Here is a 21,699-nt window from a genome sequence, read left to right as displayed (position 1 = left end):
ATGGTAGAAAGAATAATTTTTCATGTGAAAAATATGTCAGAAAACAGCTAAGTAGGAAGTACTCTTGAAATGAGTCTCCTGGTTAAAAGCCTTAGCCATCCAATCAGAGAACAAAACTACCCCCATATGACATAGATAATTATATGGACTGGAAAAATGTATAGCAAAGAATCAAAGGATGCATCTAAGCTGCTTGCTCAGCCAAGAAGTGCATCCCCATCAAATTGCTCTAGCACCATACATACAAAACTGGAAGTGAGGTTAATGAAGCAAGTCTGGGGGCAGCCCCTGCTGACACTCTGGCCTGCTCTGTCTCGTGTATGCTTGAGTTCCCAGGTAACTATACTCACCAAAAACAAATTATACCTATCCTCCTTAGTTTGCTCAAACCTGGTACAGGTTTCCCCCAAAGTCTAAGCCAAGTAGAGTTTCAAGTGTGAATGGTAATGATAGCCAAGTTTGGGATAGACCGAAGTCAGTATACATTTCAGAATACAGACTGTTCAACTCAGTTCCCAAAAGACAGCATTAAAAACCCATCACTGTCAATTACTGGAAGCCTCAGCACAAAGGAGTCACAAGCTGGGTGGGCCATGTGGACCATGTGCCCTGCAAAGTAGTTTCCTGGATGAGAGTTAAAGAGCTTTGGCAGAGAGATATGCATGAGGGCAGCTTGCACATAAACTACCCTCTCTGTCTGCTCTGTGGCTAAGGTCTTAACAGAATGGCCAATGAAGTACCTTCCATTATTAGAATGTGTAAAGAAAGGCTTCTTGTGCCTTGCTAGCTGTGTCTGGAAGTAAGTCTTCTCTGGTCACTCTCCATATCATTAACTGAGCTGTTGTGGCATATTTGTGAGGTTATGGGCCGAAGATTTAGAGCCCACACCTGCAGCCCTCATTCTCAATTGTGTTACAACTCACATGGGACTACATTAAGGGCTACTGGACTGGACTTTTAACATTTTACTCCCAATGGCTTCCATGGGCCAAGTCCTCAAAGGAGCTAAACACACACAATGTAAATGAGGTAAGTGGCAAAAGCAGGTTGGCTTGTTCTCACCTGGTATCCTCCTATATGCCTCATCAGCTTTTCACTCATCGGGTTGCTATTCAAGACAGAGTTCAGGACTTTGACAGCAGCATACATAGCATGGTCATCACGGCCCATGGCAATGAGACCTAGTAGAATGGCAGGGCCCCCAATGAAGTTCAGGCTGTTAGCTGCTGGAGATGACTGGAACACTCGCACCCCTGAAGGCAAGTCAAGAGTTAATAAACCCTGAAACAGCATGGGCTAAATCTGCTATAACATGGGGAGGGACATTACTGGAAGCATGACTGCAGTACAGACAGGCAAAATTACAATATCCTGTTGATATGTGTGATCTCATCACAGGAAGGGCATTTGTCCTGGAAGTGGAAACTGGGAAATCTTTTATTTCTCTTGCATTTAAAAGTGAGTCTAGAGCAGGATCTGAGCAGCTATGCTGGAATCTGGGTCAGAGCTTGGAGAAGTCTAATTTGCAATCTGAATCTTGGCCATTACTGTTAAAATAAGGCCCAGCCACAAAGGTCAGTTAGAGGACAGAACCTCTCCAAAATTTAAGGCTGTTCTTATCCAGGGTTATGGTTTAGGATCAGTTTGAAGACATCTACAATATTTACATGAATCAAAAAGTCCAAGAGCAGTGAGCATTCCCATAAGACAGATGAACAGAAGCAGAACTACAAGAGGAAAATACAGTCTTAAACAAGGACTCAACTTCTATAGCACATTTCTGATGTCACCTACAATTATACCAATTGATATACACACACAAATATATACACACATACTTGTGCGCGCACACACAGGAATAAAATAACAAGTGCCTTGAAGCTTAATATATCAGAGGCAAGTTATGCCCTCAGACACATATACATGTGGGTTTACTACTTATCAGGTTGGAAGCCCTGTAAGTATTTAAGGACAGAAGTCTTAAATATATTTATACATCTTAAAAATATCTTGGTACTGTCCTTTATGCTCCATTTTTCAGTTCCACAATTTGCATTTACCATATTGTCCCACAGCGACCGATCCAATAGTTCGTAAGGGACCAGAGAGGTGCCCAGTGACATTTCTAGCCAGGAAAACTGGTGTTGAGCTGTCACGAGACATGATCCCCATCTGAAATAGACCAAAAAGACTTCCTATGAAGAAATTGTTAGAAAGTGAGTAGGAAGCAAATAATCAGGTGTTTTATTTGTTTGGGGCTCTATCTTTTTTTGTTTTTTTGCTTTGGTATTGTCAAACTATTTGTCCTTGCAAGCACAGACATGTTCTCAAAGGGCGTTGTCTACACGAGATGCTTTACTCAAGATTAGCACAAATTCTGTGCAGTGTCACCATCTACCCATGCAGACACTCACTGTGCAGTAATTTGCTCTATCACGAGTAAATTTGCTACCTGGAAATGCAAGTAGCAAATTTACTTGAGATTAGTTACTGCATAGTACGGCATGTGTAGATAGCCAAGCAGCAGCATATTTGCTCTGGTCAGCTGGGCAGCAGGAGACAGAAGATTGCTCCTTGCCCCTGGGAGTTGCCTACTGCTGGGGCAGGCTCCACCACCAGAGCCTGGGCAGGGACAATGTCCCCCTGCCCTGGCAGCATAAAGCATCTAGCCACCAATCACAATTGTGGAACTGGGGCTGGGAATGGACTAGGAACAGGCTGTGGATTCCCCACCCAGCTGGGGGCTTGCTGTTAGTTGCCCCACTGGCAGATCAGAGCAGGAGACTGGGACCTGCCCCTCTCCTGAAGCTCTTTCCAAGTCCCCTGCCTTCGACTGGGGAGGTGGGGACAGGAACTCCCTGATGCTGGGACAGAGGGACGTTGTCCTGGCCATGGTTCTGGTGGCAGAGCCCGCCCTGGCAGCAGGCAGCTCCTGGAGGCAGGGGCAATCTCCTAGCCCTCACCATGAGACAGCTGTCTCCTGGCCTTGTGCTCCCTGCCAGCCCCTGTGCTAGCACCCAGGGGAGGCCCAGAGCTCCTCCTGGCTGCTGCAGGAGGGGGTGCAGGACAGGAGGGTGTGGGAGCAGACTACTGCCAGGAACAGCAAATCTGTTCCCATATCCCCACATGTATAGATAGCTGCCTGGGGTGGGTTTACTCTAGAGTAAACCCCACAATTAATCGCACATGTAGACATACCCAAAAGTGATCCAAGGAAATTAAAAGTCATAATGGGTCATCCATCCCCAATGCCCTCATGTACCCCCATCACACACACACACACACACACACACACACACACACACACACACACACACACACCACTTGTTGTATATGCAGCAGGTACTGCACTGGCAGAGGTTTTGGAAATATGTGTAGATGGGGACTCAGCTTTTGTCAAGTTCCCTAATTACTAGACTAAAGATGGGAAAGGCCTCCTTCATCCTCAGTCAGACACAAGCAGAAGGCAAAATAGGATCACGTACTGTGTGGAAATGTCAAAAACTATGGTTATGTTGCCACATATGTGCCATTTAGGCTCCTACCACATGATCGCTTAATGGTGTGATGGAATCTGTTTCCTGATTCTAACAAATTGCACCACTACTACTTGCCAGTGCATGGTGCACGTGGGATCATGATCCCCAGCTCCTTCTGAACCAGAAAGTAGAAAGTCAGGTACTGAGTGAACAATCAACTGATTGGCAGTCCCAGCCCTGGGAATTCACTGGAATGCCACCCTGATGCAGTCATTCTGATGCAGTCCCAGGACTGGGACCACCCATCAGCTGACTTGTTGATCTCAGCTTTGGGACAGCACTGGAGATGGTTTCCAGGACTGGGACCAATAATCAGCTGATTGTGGTTCTGAGCCTCAGGACCCTGCTGGGGCATGTTCCAGATTCTACCATGCAGCTTGCAACAGGCTGCATGGTTGGGACCCTGCCACATGATCAATATAACAATGTTTCTTAACCCATGGGTCATGATCCAAAAATGGGTCACAAGAATATTTCAAACAGTTGTAAACAAGTGCCAGAAAAATGCACAGAAGTGCACATTTCCCCTTGCGGGCTAGCAGCATTCCAGCCTGCAAGTGGCTGCTTGGGGCATGGCCATAATGCAAGGTCATGGGAGCAGCCCCTGCAGCTAGATGAAGGTATGGGGAACAGGGGTTGGAGGGCCAGGGCTTGGGAACTGTTGGTGTGTGTGTGTGCACATCTGTGTGTGCATGCATGTGTGCATGTGCACACACACATACAGAGAGGATGGGGAGGCAGGTGCCTGCTGGCACTGGGGGAAGGTGGCCGGATGCCAAGACTGTGGCAGGGCAGGGAGGATGGGACATTGTGGGTCAGGCATTGGCAGGGCCAGGGGGGTGTGGGTCGGGACAAGCCATTGATCTTTGCAAATGGTTCTCAGTATGAAAAAGGTTGAGAACCACTGCAATATAAGGTGTGACTGAAACCAGCCACAAAATTATTACATATTTTGTGGAATAATGTTGTGGCTTATTTCCCATTGAATCATGCTATTAATTGCATGAACATGTGGCTGGGTAACTATTTCAAGAATCAGTTAACTAGTTAACCAAATCTTAAGTGTAATGTCTGCCAAGGCCTTAGGCAAAGAAAGCAAAATATGGCTCACAGCACCCTTGGAGCCCCAACTGGAGTTCCAAGGGTAGGGTGTGGCTCATCCGTTCTGGGGTGAATTGCCCTTGCTGCATTAAAGTGTTTCCCATCAGAGGGATGGAACTACAGAAGTTGAGTCCATTGTAGGGCATTGGATATACACTGTTGCTCATGGTGTACCAAGTGCATGGTCTTATAGATTGGCAATTAGTTGGAAAAGAGAGTAAGAAACCTCTTTGGCAATCAGCCGGCCATCCACTTCATTGTAGCAGCACTTTATATCTTGGATTGTTGTGACGGAAGAACACACAGCATTGATCCCAAATGAAATTTTCTCTTCTGCCATCAAGGCCATGACATGAGGTTGGCTGGACTGATCCTCACCTAAAATGAGAAAGCCTTTAAACCTCAAAAGAGTTATGAATTCTCAGTGCATGATAATAAGACACACAGATGAATGACAATTAGGGGCAATTATTTTAAAAAGAAAGGGCCCATCTATAGGTTAACTAGAACTGAACCTGGACCTTAAACCTTTGCAACCCAGTGACAGCAACATTCCAGCAAGTGTGTTTCTTGAGGATGTGCTCAGCTGTCTCCATTAGATACTGTTCTATGCAGCTCATATAACCTCCTAGTATTTCCATGAATGATGAGTCCATAGCCACAGACACAGGGAGGAGGTGCCTGTTGTTAGCTAATTGCTATCAAAGGGTGAACTTTTGTCTGCACACATACAACAATCGAATAGTTGAGCCACATTAACAAGACCTTCCCATATCCACATGATGACAGGCAGGGGATGGTTTACCCCAGTGTGTTTATACCACTTTCTCTATGGTTTCTCAAGCCTTGTCCCAAAAAGCCAATGCAGGTTACTGAATATAAAGCAGTGGTCAGTACTCTACAGTGGCTGCTATCCTGCTGTAAACAGATAACTGGAGTACATCGCAGGAATGAAAGGCCAGCTGGGGATCCCAGGACAGACAGGAGACACTGACATGAAATACCTGAACTATAACTTCTGCAAGGCACTATAGCAGTATTTCAAAACCAGGCATCCTGTTTGTCTTTGAAAAGCCAAAGCTTTCTATAGCAAGCAGACATGTCACATCCAATTTTCATTTAGCAAAGACCCCACGTTTTCAAGTTTGGATAGAAAACTTTCAGCTGGCCCTAGCCCTTTTGCTTTAGGTTGCAGCCTCAGCAGATAGATTTCATTTACTCTTTCCAAGTGGGAGATGACCCCCGCCCCCACCATGTCCACCCCTCATCACCTAATACAGAGGTAGATGGGCTTGTTTGTTGAACAAGCAGCAATCAATAAATAAAATGTACTGGAGATGCTTTATCTGGCTGTTTAATAATTGAAGCTAACAGTATGCTTTAGTTAAAAAGCTTCTTCATTAAATGGAATGTAATGTAGTTTTCCCTTCTTCTCTCTCACTCTTTCTCCCACCCTGTATTGCACTACCCCAAAGTCCTCTGCAGTGAAGCATATGTCTGTTTCTTTTTCTGCTACACTTTGAGTAGCACCATAAATATGTATTATCTGGTCACATCTACATGTGCACTTTATTGTGGAGTAGACTAATTAGTTCTAAAGTATCATTATTGGCACATGCAATGGCATTAGGCCACAGTGAACTAATTTACACTGGTGTAAGATAGTACTATCTCACAGCAGGGTAATTTACTTAAAGTAAACGCATGTGCCAGGCACATATGTAGACATTGCACCAGGAGTAGTTTACTCTGGCTCAAAGTACTCCAGAGTTTATTGCTTCACATTAATTGCATGTGTAAATGCACCCTCTAGGTACTAAGATTCTTCCTTAATGTCTAGCCCATGGAGATTTCAGCTTTCATCAATAACTTGATATCCACATAAAATAAAGACAATTGGTCTTGTGATTAAATCACTATGTTGGGACTCAAGAGATCAGGGTTTCAGTGTTGGCTTTGCCATAGATTCCCTGTGTCCCTTGGGCTACCTACTCAGAAACAGGTCCTTAAAGGTATTTAGTTACCTAAGGTGCAGACAGATATCAGGGGAGAGTTTCAAAAGCACCTAGGAATCTAACTCCTGAAGGACATACACCTCCTTGCCTCAGTTCCCACCTATAAAATGAGGACACTATTACTTGGTTTCTCATATCCTTGGTCTGCCCTATAAGGCTATGCAGTTTTCATGGTAGGGACAGCCTCTAGCTGCATGCCTGGATGCTGTCCAGCAAAATGGGACACAACTGAAATATTAATAATACATATTAGTAACACAGTAAAACACAGCCCTGGCAGATGCATAATGTTGCAGACCTGAGCCATCACGTACCTTGAAGCTGCACTGCTTGGAAACTACTGCAGTATCTTGGGCCAAGCTTGTTAATAACCTCAAGAGTTTCCAGACAGACTGGCTCATCAAGCAAGTATGTAGGGCCAAGGCGCCAGGTCAAGGAGGACTTCTGTTTCCAAACCTGTGGGGTCGCTATGTATCCATAAACATCGACAAAGGATGATGATTCCATGGAAATACAGCCACCAGGTAAGGGTTGTAGGTACTGCATCTGTAACAGAGAGGTTCTCTTCTTGAAGCAGTTGTGTCTGGGAGCTTATTGACTCCTCCTCACAAGGTGCTGGCTACCCTCTTCTACTGAAATCAACAGATGCTAATGGCACCCATCACTTTCCAAGTTCTAGTCCTTACTTTGTGAAAATCCCAGTTATGTAAAGACTAAAATTAACAGGAGCAAGCTTTCCTATTACACAAACATTAAATTCATTCCTTGTGAAAATCCAATGACAGGAAGTGATAGTACCACTCTACTAAACAAAATCACTCCTACCCTTCAATTGGATAATCCAGAGTTGGTTGCAAGGTGCCGTTTGATTGCCCATTAGGTCAAATAGCATTCTGCCCTAAAACTAGTTATTTAACTGCATGACTGTCCGCATGTCCTCACCAGAACTAGATAAGAAGTAGATCTCTAACAGGGAAAGTGGTGCCCAAAATGTGCTCTTGTGCTTGTAGTCTTGGACTACTGCACAGTAGCATCGTGCAGCAGCAGCCATAAGGCAATGCTACTCTGCAGCAGTCTCAGGCTACTGTGCAGTCAGCATCACGAAAAAGCCATTTGACAGAGCTACTGTGCAGTAATGCAGGTTACTGCCCAGTCATTTAGTACTTGTTTATACAAGTATGCTGTCTGGTAATGACTGCATAGTCAGCATCTCATGTAAATGCAGCCTTTGAAGAGCATCTTTCTTACTCCCTTTTTGTAGATGTGCCACAAAATCACCTCTCTATTCACAGATGCTAAAAAGCATCAGAGGCAAAATCTAGGTTAAATATTTTCCTACTGCTGCTTTATCATACAAGTATTTAATATAGTTGCAATAGTGCCGTTTAAAAATGGAATTTGGGCTTCTCTCTCACTTAGCGTCCTTTGATAATCCCACCATCAGCAATAACCTGTTACACTGTAACTAAAGTTCCAATCCCACAGTTTACTCAATACGGCCAGATCCCTGCACCCCTAAAGACTTCAGATAGGGCTTAATGCAAGGTCATGTGAACGAATTTTCAGGACCGCTGCCTGCCATTTAATAGCCCATCTTTTTTTTTTATTTAATTTTAATTAAATCAGCCTTGTGGCTAGTTACTAGGAAAATCTAGTAAACAGGGACTGTGTCAGGAATATGACCAGGATGTAAGAGCAGCAGGACAACAGAAAAAGCTGCCTGGGGAAGTTGGGAAATTTCCTTCATGGAAATTTTCAAGAAGAAGGTAGAAAGGCATCTGTCTGGAATGTCTTAGAATCAAAGCCTTAGAAGAGACCTCAAGGGTCATCTAGTCTAATTCCTAGCACAGGTGCTATTCCTATGTTAAATGGATGAAATTTTCAAAAGTACCGAACTCAATTAAGCATTTTTTTTTAATTCCCACCTACCCAAGTTCCTATCTAAAGAACTCCATGTCCAGTTCATTTCAAATGTAGTATAAATGAATTCTATTGTGACCCTGGGCTTAATCTTCCATGCCCTTCTCCCCCTTCCCCCGCTCCCGCCTTTTTTTTTAATTCCCTTCCTTTTTTTTAAATTTTTTTTAAGAGGGGCTCAGACTTATAATGTGAATCCAGCTGCATGCTTAACTATGGAAAAGATACTGCTCTATGGCCTTCTAAAAACAAAAGCCTAAATGTAAAAGTCATCTTCTGAAAAGTGTGGAGCACTGAGCCACTGCAGTTGATTTCAATGGGAGCACAACATTTTGAAAAATACAGCTACCAATTGAAGAAATACAGATTTAGGCTCCAAACTTCAGCCTGCTATTTCTGAAAAAATGTCTTAAATTATAATAGAAAATATGTTTACATTAAATTTGGAAGAGATATGTTGCCCTGCACCGTAATGAAACAGGGATGAGACATTCATGGGGTAGATCTCCCTTCTCCTCCCTCCCCCTTGGCCTGTTGTGGGATTCTTGCACCTTGTCCTGAAGCAACTGGCTCTAGTCACTGGACAGTATGTAGGGAGTGTTATATAGGGAGTGATGGGTCTAGCCCACCAAGAAAACAATAAGCCTCCCTCAGTTAGGGAGGCCACTAGGTACATGACAAGTGATTCCTTAGGACAACAAAAGAGGAAACAGATGGGTGTGATTGTCACAGGACCATAATAAGGATTCTGAAGAAGAACACCAAGCAGAACACACCAATTAGTGCTCACTGCCTCTCAAACAAGGCCAAAGACCCTGTGGACACCACCTAGTAAAACTCTGCACAGAGACATGAGTGGAGGAGTGACAGGAAAAAGGCCCCACAATTGCCTGGGTTTCTCACAGCCAGAGCTTCCTTTCTGGTCTGGTAGATGGCAAGTTTGGCCAGAGCTAGAAGGAGGTTGACCAGGAGGTCCTTGGTGGGGTCTTGTCACTGGACATGGGACTGGATTGGATGGAATACAGGTTCTGCATTCCTGAAATCCTACTCCTAGATGCATCCTTTGCCCCGGTGCTTTCCACTTCCCTTCCTGTGTCAAGAAAAAAATCCTACAGCATTTTCTTACATAAGAGACAATGACTGGGATGATTTTTATTTACTAAAGGCTTGTTTTATTTATTATGGGTTGTTTCACTATATAATAAACACATTTGCTGTGAATTCTGTAATCAATTTCAGTGTTCAAGTTTTATTGATGACTTTCAGTCTCATCTGAATGAAATCTTAATTTAATTTGCCTTCATTCATGGAATAGATATAGGTCCCACAAGGCATTAAAGAGACTGATAGTATTGGGAAAAAATATTTGGAAGTGAACAGATTGCTTTTGCAAGCATAACTCAGAGCACTTCACATGCATTACAACTGATTTAAAATTTAAGAAGAAACCAAAGTTAGGAGGACTACATGACAGTTCAAAGGGTCTGCATTAGAAATGATTTTCATTTTCCATACTGCCAGCCTGAAAAACTCAAAAATCAAATGTGCAGCCTGAAAGCATCTTGAAGTGACTAAAAAGCATGAAGTGAAAAACATAATACATTTAAGGCTTTCTTTATTTGCCTATAGTATCTGTTTTTGGGGTGTGTTTGGGTCACTTTTCGAAAATTTGTCTCACAATCAAGCAATCTAGAAAAAAGGAAATTACTTACCATTAAGTATGTGAAAGGCAAGAACTTCTTAGGGTGATATCTTTTATTGGACCAGCTATGTATTGGGATAAAGCTGGGATAAATCCTTGCATTGCACCTAATTTCTGGACCATCACAGCTACAACATTACTCTTACACTGCAATAACCAGTACATGGAATTCTTTGAGATGTAGTGTCCACATAAACAGTCTCCCTTGTGGATGTGACTCAGCCCCCAAGCCCTGGAACAGATATTTTTTGTCTTAGCAGTACCGATATGGCACACACTGGCCCTATCTTCCTTCCCACCTCGTGCTGAGTGAATAAAAGACAGAACACACGTCCCGCTCCTTGGTTTCCTCTCAGCTACAGAGTCCTCTCTTGCATTTGACTCCAAGGAAAAGAGTATTGCAGTCAGAATTTGAATGTTGGGACATCACATCTCAAAACACTCCAGCTACTGACAAGTAGGTTCATTTTCTCTTTTGAGTAACACTATACAGACACATTTGCTCTTGTAGGTGACTCCAAGCCAATGTCCATATATACCTGGAGGTGGCCATTGGAGTCCTGAAACAAATAGCAAATGGAGTGTCCACCTGCATATGAGAAAGAATCTCATTCTGCCCTACCTGTTGATATAAAATATGACAAAGGTGTTATCTGCCTTCATCTGGACATGTTATCTTTGACTGTACAAACTCTCAGCACCACTCCAAGTTCTAATACATTGATATAAAGGCTCATCTCCTCCAGCAACCAGAGTCCCTGCACCTGGTGATCACTGGAATGTGTTTTGCACCCTCAGAGAGACATATTCATCACTATATTAACAGACAGGTGAAGAAAGGTGAACAGCATTCCTCGACATGGGCCCATATGAGGGAAGACAGTGCCTAGATTAGAAGTGTGATAATTTTGTCCAAGGAGTCACTGGAAAGTAAATTTCATACATCCCAGCTTGCAAGCCCCTAAAGTGAAGTCTAACATGAGGTGTCACAAAGTTACAAGAGGCTATGTGCATATGGATGGACAGGCAAGATCTTACTATCTTCATAGGATTCTTCCTGACTCAAGGGATGAGCTCTGTTGGCAACTGGAATCAATCCTCCAGGAGGTAAGCCTTCATTTTCAAAGAATTCAGAATAGCTCCTATGAAAATGTCTCTGCCTTGGGACTAAGGAGTGGGCTCAAGTATACTAGGGGTGAAACAACTAAGGTAACTAACATCATTATAAGAATGATACTCTGCCAATGCCAATTCTAAGCTGGGTACCTACAGAAGCTGTGCCAATGGGCTGGGTGACAGCATGTCAGGAGACAGTGCTGAATAAAACAGGAAAATAGTCTTCATTTGAGAAAGAGAAGGATGTGCAGAACTTGACAGTGTATCAGCCATGGGCTCTTACACTGAGGTCAGCAAGTACCAAAGAGAAGGACATGAGGAAACTACCCTACGAAGGACAGACATCTTTTAAGGTCTCAGGAAGCTTCAGACTTAGCACAGAGGTGAAACACTGCTTGGGTGCAAGAGGATGAAGGGACATGTGTAGACAAAATGAGAGGTGTGTGCACACGACACTTTAAAACAGGTTAAATGCTTTTGCACCGCTTTAATGGTGTCAGTGTTTGCACGTGTCAGCAGCATATTGCGCATTAATTCCAGCTGCTATAGGAAACTCGGTGGCGTAATGCACCTTAAATGACTTGGGGCACAGCAAACTAAAACTCCTTTCTAGGAGTTTTAGTTTGCTGCCCCTACAGCTGCAAAGCAAAGCACGGGGCTCTGTGCAGCTCCATGGCTCTGCAGGAAGCCCTGCAGTCAGCCTGGCAGCGGCCCAGGAAGACAGGCTCCACCCAAGAAAAGCAGCGATCCTGATCTCTTGCTTTCCCCCGCCCTGGAGCCTTCTGCCTGACTGAGCTGCTCAGGGGCCCGGTGCTTCCCTCCACGGCTGCAGTGCCCCCCAGGACCATCTGAGCCAGGTGCCGGTGGGCAAGTGCCACCTTGGGGGGGAGCCACCGCTGCCACAGAAAGAAGCACCAGCCTCCCTTGCAGCCCAGGGGCCACTCTGCCCGCCAGCAGCTTGCCCTCCCCTCCCCGCGGGAGAGGCAGGTAAGTCAGCAGGGTGTGTGCATGACATGGGGTTTTAATCAGCCCTAAATTGAAGTGGTGTTTTTTAAAACCCACCACTTCAATTTAGGGCCCCTGTTTCATCTACACATGCCCAAGACCCTCTTCTTATTCACAGCTGATAAGGGGCTCAGACCTATTTTCCTTTGGCCTTATGATGGCCTGTGAAGCTAGTGCAAAACCAACATATCTGACTCCTAGATTATGTGAGGTTCTGCATTAAACCCATGGGTCTGAGAAAAGAACTTCCTGAGGCAAGATAGTGTGACAGTCAAAGCACCCAGGTCTTTTTGAACCTCAGCTATCCATCCTGTCAGCATTAAGGTCTCAGGCCCTTTTCTCTCCTTCTAGAACCTGATGGGTAAAGGAAGTCAGCTACGAATCAATGAGCCAAAGATGAGCCGATTGCATTTTGGATCTGCTTCCGATTGGCAATCTCCCTTTGAAACACTGGAGGGAACTTTTCCAGTATCAACTTTTCCAACACCAAGGTTGACTCAGGTCAGCACAGGGATCCAGCGCTGGCTGTTCAGTGCTACAAGGAAGATCTTGACCATGGATCTAAGGTCAAACAAAAAGGACCTCTGCAGGAAGATCCTCAATTACTCCTCCTTGTAGCTTTGGTCTGAAGGATCAACATGAGTCTTTCCCAGACAGAGGAGACATCTCATACAGCCATCTGTTGCCAGAATCAGACTGTCACAGGAGGGTCACGGAGGAAATCATAGAGAACATGAGGAATCAGAATTCTTGGTTGAGGTGATCTCTTTTATTAGACCACCTAGATATTTGCAAAAAAACAGTCTTTATTTGCAAGCTTTTGGACACACGCCCTTCTTCGGGCATAGCAGAGTACAAAGATTGTAAAATTTCTCCTAGATGGAAATAAAATTCATATTTTACAGGAGAGCTGAAAGGTGTTGTAAGCTCTCCTGGCTGGAGAAGTTAATTTTGTGCAAATTAGGCTCAGATAAAGGTTAGACCAGTCTTCTATTTACCTCAAAGTTGTCTGATGGCAAGCAGGATACTGACTTATGCTTCCCTCTGGTTATGATGTTTCATATTTCACAGGAGGATGGGCTGATGGAAGGCTGTCCTGGGCAAGGAATTTATCTTGTGTTGAGGCAGCTCTGTGAACTTGCAAATTTGGCTCAAAACAAAAGGCTGGAGCAGCAGTGTCAGCTTTTAGTTTTCAAGATGTTGAATTTTGCTTCCTTCTTGTAAAATTATGAAGTTTATGAGGAAGCTTAAGATGAAGACAATGTCAAGATCAACTCACCATATGCTCAGGAAGACTGGTTCCAAAGTGGAACCAGAAAGCAGTTAGGACACCAGCCTGAAATGGTGGTGCCCTGTGGCATTGTTAGATTTACATGTTTATGCAAAAAGTGATGGGCCACCTGGTTACAAACTTGAGGGAAAATTCTCAGTTTTTCTTCCTAGGATGGTGAAGCAGAAGCATACAAACTGAGTAAAAAGGGAGGGCGGGGGGAACCTTACGATTTAGAGAAGGTTTCTTACTACCTGGGTATCTGCTTTGACCTAAGCTGCTCAGAGTCTCACCAGCACTCTGTCTTTCACAGTGGTTGAGAATAACTGAGAAATAGGAACAGTGTACTGCCTTTTGCCCTTTTAGCATGGGGCATGAGAGCAAGAGCTAGAGGACACCCTCCCAATACTGCTAAGGCAAAGTCTTGAATTGAGGACCCAAGATGCGAGAGACACCCACAAGTGAGAATGACTCTGTGGACAATTAATAGAAAGAGAACTTACTTTTTTAAATTAAAAGCCAAGATTCTAATATAACATCAAGACTCCAGGAAGTGGTGACCTATTAAAAACACTAAGCACTGCAAGTCTTGTAATGAAATTACGAGAATTAGTACTTGGGAAGTTTGTAAACCTCTTTTTGAGTAATCTGACACTATAGCAGACTGTTTCACTGCGAGAAGCAGGCAGAGGATGAATGGAAATCACTGGTGAAGAGATTTGATAACCTCAGCACTTGAGGATCTTGATTTTCAAAGCTCAGGTGCTCAACAGTCCCAAAGATTGTCCACTCTTTTTAAGATTTCTCACATTTTACACCCAAAAATCACTGCACATTTTTTAAAAATCTGGACCTAAGGGTACATCTACACTGTAATCCAAAAATGTGGCTGCAGACCATACCATACCCCTGGCAGCTTTATGCTACCTAGCATGGGTGCTGCTAACACAGTAGTCAAAGCAGCACAGGGCTCAGCATGGGCTAGGTGCCTAAATATCTGGCTAAGTTCTTGGGAGGATTTTTTGGAGTCTGCATTGAACCCCATATTGTTGTGACTACACTGCTTTCAGTACCCAAACACGCCAATGTACAGCTAATTTGGGTGTAGTATGCTCATTCAAACTGCAATGCAGGGATATCCTAAGGTCCTGGACAGATGAACACAGCTCCCAGAGTAATTTACAACAGTTTTGTACTTCACTGAAAATTGCAACAGGATAAGGAATAGACAGACATGCAGCCACTATTCAGTAGGTGGTTATAACTGTGCCTGACTGCTAGGTGGCAGGGAGTAGGTAAAGATGCATTGGCCTTAAACTGCTATTCTGGGATAGGTGCAGACAGACTAAGCCTAAACCAGTATAAATTATACCAGTGCAGTTTTACCCTTGATTCTTTGAGGGAAAATTCTCTCCCATTTTGGTTAAAGGGGATGCATCATATTTGCTACTTGAATATGCTGGCATATTACTGATTATATCAAAGTAAATGCATTGTCTAGCCAAGCCCAAAGTGTCTAAGTATTCAGGCAATTGCCAACTTTAGTTTAATACCATACCCTCTGGTGTATATGGAGAGCATACAAAGCACATGGAGTTTCCTAGCTGGAGCAACCAAAACAAGAAAATTCAAACAATCACCTGTCAAGAATATTTACCTTAGCAGAGCCAAGCATCTGTCCATTTATATAAGCTGATACAATGCAGTTCCTCTTCATTTCCTTAGCAACGGTCACTACAAGGTGATGCCATTGCCCAGTGACTAGCAGTTTGCCACAGCCAAACTGGACTTGGACTGGGACCACAGAGGGAGCTGGGACTTCACCTTCAGGTTCCATGATATCTGCAAAAACCAAAACAGGGGCTGTCAGACAAATCAGGGGCTGCCTCTTATTGTGTGTTTACCCAAGACCTGGCATCACTGGACCTCAATTCTGACAGGTGCCTTTGGCAATTAATGGTGGTAATAATAATAACAGTGAAATCTTTTCATTTGTAGAGTTCAAGATTTTTTAAAAATAAAAAATAGATGTCAATATCTTTTTCTCCATTTCACAGTATCATTTTCCCCTTTCTCTATGGGAAACTGAGCCATAAAAGTGACTTGTCAAGGTCACCCAGTGGACCAGTATCAAAGCTAGGAGCAGAGCACATTTGCAGACTCCCAGTCAACATTGCATTCACCAGACTACACTGACTATGGAACACAATTAATAATAAAATTGAGGCATAGAAAATCGATGCAACTTGCACAATGTTGTATATGGATTGAGCAGAAGAGCCAGAAGTAAGACTGGGACATTTCTCTTAAAGTTTGCTAGGAAAGGGAAGGGATGAATAAATATACACACACACTAAAATACTGGAGTTCTGTCATCAAGACCTGAGACTTGGATCTGAGACAGGATCTGCCTAACAAGAGGCTATTCACATGCCATATATTCAAAGTGTTGCTCAGTGCTTTTCTAGCAAATTGAGGAGAGGAATACAGATACTGTAAATACACAAAATACCCATTTCATTTGCAATGACGTTTCACTCCAAACAACACAGAGTACTACCAATTGCAATTAGTGCTGCTGTTCTGCAAGTACAGCTCTAAAAATTATGTACAAAGACTATAAATGGAACACCAAACAGAATCGATATAAATTTTCGTGTGAGTTCCCATCAATCAGAGCTGGACAGGTGATAATTCTCCAGGTTTTAGGATATTCCAGCTGGTGAAGTATAGTGTGCTTGGCCTCTGCACCAGCTCTGGTACAGGAACTGGGAAAAGGGGTTGTAGTACTTCCATGCTTGTATTAACCCGGTTGAGAGGTACAATGATAGTTGAATACATTACTGATTACCATCAGATAGATACTCCTTCTACAAAAAGGGCTAACTTTATGCTATGAGTGCACTTAGCACATGTTTTACTGCTTGAATGTGCAGCTACTCATGTATTAAGGTAGTTAACACATCCTAAGTATCACATGTGACAGAACCCTGAGTGTTGGACAGCAGTGATCCCCTACCTACCCCACTTGCTATATCATCTCACAAAGCAGATTGTTTTAGTCCACTCTGCAGGACTGGCTTGGGGATCTGGGAAATATCACTGATTGGGGCACATGCCAAGTTTCCCTAGCCCATATGACATATCCCAGCTAGTAATCCCAGCCCATATGACAATCCCAAGGGGTGATTTGCACTCTGAGCATGCCCCTCTCCCACCTCCTATACCAGGGCTGAGCTGGAGCTAACACACAAACCAGACATTCCAGTTCCACAGCAGTGGGTAGTTACCTCACTCTGAGGAACACTGGCCTATCCAGTTATTGCTATTCAGATGACATATAAGATGCTAAGATACTGTGTTACTAGGTGGCAGCATGAAACCCCACAATAGAGAGACAATAAGTTGTAGGAGGGGGAGCACAACAGTAGAAGAGGTCTTTCATCTCCCTTACCTTCTCCCTATTTGTCCCTTAAGATCAAAAGTTTTCCACATTTTTGACTCAAGGAACTGCTCCATAACTTTTTCTGAATTTAGCAGCACCCTCTGTGGATGCAGGCAAATGGAGCTGCTCCTTTTCTGCATGCAAGGGAGACATACCCCCCACACCCTTTGTCTTGATGCATGAAGCCCACCAGGCACCCCTCACCCACCAGGAAACAGAGGCAGTGAGGACACTTACTTTATCTTGTCTGCAGTGGTAGCATTGCCAGTATGGGCTCTTAGGCAGACCAGCAGCAGCCTCATGGCAAGCATTCATTAGGGCAGGCTGCAGCAGAGTGCCCCTTCCTGCCACAGCCACCTCCAAGTCTGGCCCCACATGGTGTCTCCCAGTAACAGAGGTGCAACAGGGCAGTTCCACTTGGTGGCACTGGGAGGGCAAAACCCTTAAAAGGATCTTACGACACCCCAGTGTGTCACAGCACCTCAGCTTAGGACCACTGTTTTAGACCACAGCAACTAGTTCATAGTAGCTCTCAATTCCCAAGGTTCTTTGCAGAAAAAGAGGCTGCAATTTCCTTTTCAAATCAAAGTGGAAATTCAATCTTTAGAACCTCTACTTTTTTCTCCAAATGATTGAGACCCTGTAGGGACCACAGAATGGCTGAGGAACACCTTACCCAATGGCTGGAACGCCGTTTCCTCTGTAGAGATGATTAAGGAACGGTTTTGGGGAGAAAAGCTCACTGAAAAACATACAAACTCCTGCTCTGTCCTTGACATATGTCGCACCACACTAAGGAACCGGATTGGGTGGGTATCATATGCCAAACCAAACCTGCTGACCAGGAACCAGGAGGAGAAAGTCAGGCCACCAAGAGGAGGAAACAATCGGGCACCTGTGGTCAAGAAACAAAATCGATATAAGGGCTCTGGTTCCCCCATTCCCAGCAAGACCTTGCCTTTTTTATCTGAAAAACTCAAAGAATATTGGTCCAGTCTCACTGCAGAAGTTCAGAAGTACCAAGGCATGTTTGTGGAAGAAACAACCATGAAATCTATAAGTGCTTCAAATCCTATTTCCCTGCTCCAGTAATGAGCCCTTTATCCGAGACAATACTGGAAAAGTATCTCACAGAAGCATCCAGATCCAAAACTGAAAATAAGCATTCTCTAATTTACCAAATCCAGATGTTCAGAGATGGAAAAAAGGTTCCTACCCACATTTCCAATAATGTTGTCCTATCTGGTTCTAAATGTCTCAAGAGATGCCTGGTTCTAAATGTCTCTTTTCCCCTGGGACACTACTGTGCAATTTAACAAAATTCACTAGGTAGGACATTCATTTATCCTTTTAACAACTGGCTCTCATGTTGCAGCTTGGTCCATAGTAGAAAAAGGCTCAGAGCTGGGTCTGAGCACAGAGGTGGAAGACCGTCTGTGGCCACCTCTGGCTAACACTGAATGCCTGAGGTTCTCAGAGGGGCATAAATGAAACAGAAGGCACTTACCTTTTCCAACTCCTCCTGAGATGGATTGTTCGGTATTGGGGCCCAAAACAGTGGCAAGCGTGGGGAGGAATAAACAACTACAAAAGACAAAAAACCTGCTTAGCAGAAATTCAAACACTTCTTAATGGGCCTCCACTAGCCTGGTCCTGAACTCATTTTACCTGCAAATGTCCCAATTAACACAATCCAGTAGGACTGGATTCTCGGAAAGTAGGGCTCTAAATGGAAAATTTTAAGAACATGAACAAATTTTCATGGTAGGGTTGGAGTGTTGTTGTAGCTGTGATGGTCCAAGAAATGTCCAAGAGGCAAGGCTTTATACCAGCTTTCAGACATAAGGGCTGCCTATACATATGTCAGTTGGTGTTTTAATTAGAACACTGCAGCATCACATGTATTAAGCCCCCACTCATTTAAAAATGGCCACAAGGTACTTTAACTAAATCTCATTGAATGAGGTTTAGATAAGGCATCCCATGGCCATTTTTAAACGTGTGGGGACTTAATACATGTGGCGTTGCAGCATTCCAATTAAAGTGGGCACCAGGGAACTGCTCTAATTAAAATGCCCCTCTCAACCCCCCCACCCCTGAGCATGTGTATAGGCAGCCCTGGTGCCCTTCCTCAGATCTAAAGAAGTAGCAGACACAGGCTATGCTAAATTTAGATCAGCCTTTGTCTGCTTCCCTTTCAGAACTGAGGAAGGATACCAGATGCCCAAAAGTTTATCCAACAGCTCTTCAAACTTTCTGTGCTATCACTGAAGTGACAGTGGGCAGGCAGAGTTGTGTACCACCACTGAGGCCACATGTGGAGTGTGGATAGGGGCATAAGTTCAGCTCAGAGAACAGCTGAAGGACTCTCTTTAGCCCAAAACAGAAGCTTGAAAACACAGCAGAGCAGCAATAAAAGAAGGAGCAGTGATACCCGTAGCCTTCTGCTGACATGTCAAACTCCACAAAGGATGGAGCCAAGGAAGTGTTGTGCAGCTGGAAGTTCCGTGGTGATGTCATGGAAATGAGACTCATCGCTGTTTGGAGAGCCACAGCAGACCCCCTGCGCACCCAAGATGAGTTGGTGGCTGGTGGAGGAACTACACTTTTGTCCATTGTGGCTACTTCTAAACCTACAACAACAATGCACAGCATTACTTGGTGCGCACTACTACACAGTGGCTTTTTTCAGCAGTCTTCTTCTCAACTTTGTATCCAACATAGAAAAGATAGGATACCCTGGGTATGTCTACATTGTGTCCCCAGTGTGTCCCAGAAGGGATTCCCCCAAGCATGCCTTCCTAGCAGCTCCCACACATATATGTCAAATTTCAAAATGCAGAGGTGGAGCTGCTCCAGAATGTTCAAAAGTGGCCACTACAGATGCCCCTGGAGAAACTGCACCACCAAATTTCCCAGTTTGGCATATGCAAGCAGGAGGGGGTGGTGCTGCCTTGGAGCTAAGCAAAATAAAGCATTATAGTACAATGGGAATCGGGGCTGGAGGCACAGATGGGGGTCTGTAAGAGGAAACGGGTATGCCCCCTGCTCCAGCCCAGGAAGTCCCCTTTTTGGGTTGTGGAGAACTACTGAATGTGCTAGTATAAACTACAGCTCAGTGGCTGTTACACACTTCTTCCTCTGGCCATTCCCCAGACACTGGCCCATTCCTTTAACCGGCCTAGAGCCTAATGTCCTCAAACACTATATCTGTGTTCTGTCTAGCTCCTAAAGCAGCATCCCATTAACATGTGAACAGACCATCACCTGAGTATGGACAACATGCTCAACACTCTTCCTTACTTTTATTCCAAGCTGCTTTACCCAAACCATCCTCTTGACCTGATGGCACCAGAATTCTCTTTGTGCTGCCTCCTGACACTGCTGGCAGAGAGGCTTCGAGCCAGAGAAACTTCCTGGAATGTGTAAACCAAAAAAGAGGAAAATATTCTTAGAAGGAGAATTTTTCAGCATGCTGACATCAGTGCAAATACAGCACAGCCCCAATATCACCAAATTTTATCTTGTGAAACAACCCTCCATTTGAAAAGAAAAGCTAGGCAAAATAAAACAAAACAGCAATAAAAGACAGTTTTTTGACAGTATCAATACTTTTCATGGATTTTTTTTATTGAAATTGTCAATTTTTTCTTAAGTATAAAAGTTATTTTCATTTTTAAATAATGTTGCTTTATTTTATGCTATTTTATACATGTGGTGCTCAAAGCACAACCCATGGACTGAGTCATCCACCCATGTTCTGGGAGCCCTGCAGCAAGTAATACTGCCACTGCATCCTACCACTAAACTTTTAGACCAATAAAGTTCCCCATAGGGTAAATGTCAAGATCCCATGTGCTGGATCAGACTGGCGTTCAGGTTCAGGCCTGGCATATATGCCAGGACCTGGCCCAATATGTTGCTTCTCAGCCCCAGACATGGTACATGAGACCAGATCCAGCACATGGGCCTGGGACCACGCACCAGATCCAACCTGCGGACTGCCTGCACAGCACTCATCTGGTCTTGGTGCCTGAAAGGTTGAACAGCACTGTTATATACTCCACTTTCAGACTTTCTTCCCTTTGGACAAAGTGAAACCAAAATAAATTTTAAGCAAAACTCTTCTCACTTTTAATTAAAATTATTCCTGAAAAGATATTTCAAATAAATTGTGTTCTTTTCTATTATTTTTGGTAACAAAATTAAATATTTTCACCAGCTTTACTGAAGAGCCTATCTGTATAGCAGCATGAGATTGGGTTATAACGCAGATGTTTAAATCACTGATGCCACAGATCTCATCTGAAACAGATGTTGATCAAGAGGGCACTGATTTTAAACGGTATTGTGGAGATACCAAATGTATCTTCAGATTAGGTGTTTCTAAGAAAAGATATTTCCCAAGATCAATTATAGAAGTATTGGCCTTTTGAACAACATACCACTGGAAAACCTGGACAAATTCCTGGACTACATGAAAACCTGATATTCATACCAAGTTGGCCTTTGTTAGCATTAAGACAATTTTATCTAATGATGGGAGTAAGGGACTGAGAAATAAGACTGTATGGTTAACTTGTGGGTCT

At 43.8% G+C, this 21,699-nt stretch overlaps 1 protein-coding gene across 1 annotated transcript in view; it reads right to left on the bottom strand.

Annotated features, from left to right (window-relative positions):
- The window catches only part of WDFY4 (WDFY family member 4), a 287,362-nt gene that overhangs the window by 184,108 nt on the left and 81,555 nt on the right, over positions 1-21,699 (bottom strand). The window contains exons 15-23 of the mRNA XM_019499474.2: positions 20,414-20,526; positions 19,545-19,743; positions 18,618-18,694; positions 17,787-18,005; positions 15,323-15,507; positions 6,970-7,201; positions 4,867-5,018; positions 2,061-2,172; positions 1,063-1,253 (exon numbers count right to left, since the gene is read on the bottom strand). Of these exons, the coding sequence (XP_019355019.2) occupies positions 1,063-1,253; positions 2,061-2,172; positions 4,867-5,018; positions 6,970-7,201; positions 15,323-15,507; positions 17,787-18,005; positions 18,618-18,694; positions 19,545-19,743; positions 20,414-20,526 (1,480 nt within the window). The remainder of the gene's footprint in view (positions 1-1,062; positions 1,254-2,060; positions 2,173-4,866; positions 5,019-6,969; positions 7,202-15,322; positions 15,508-17,786; positions 18,006-18,617; positions 18,695-19,544; positions 19,744-20,413; positions 20,527-21,699) is intronic.

The sequence above is a fragment of the Alligator mississippiensis genome, chromosome 6, assembly GCF_030867095.1.
Source record: "Alligator mississippiensis isolate rAllMis1 chromosome 6, rAllMis1, whole genome shotgun sequence".
NCBI classification, from domain to species: domain Eukaryota; kingdom Metazoa; phylum Chordata; order Crocodylia; family Alligatoridae; genus Alligator; species Alligator mississippiensis.
This window is presented reverse-complemented; position numbering and strand designations above follow the sequence as displayed.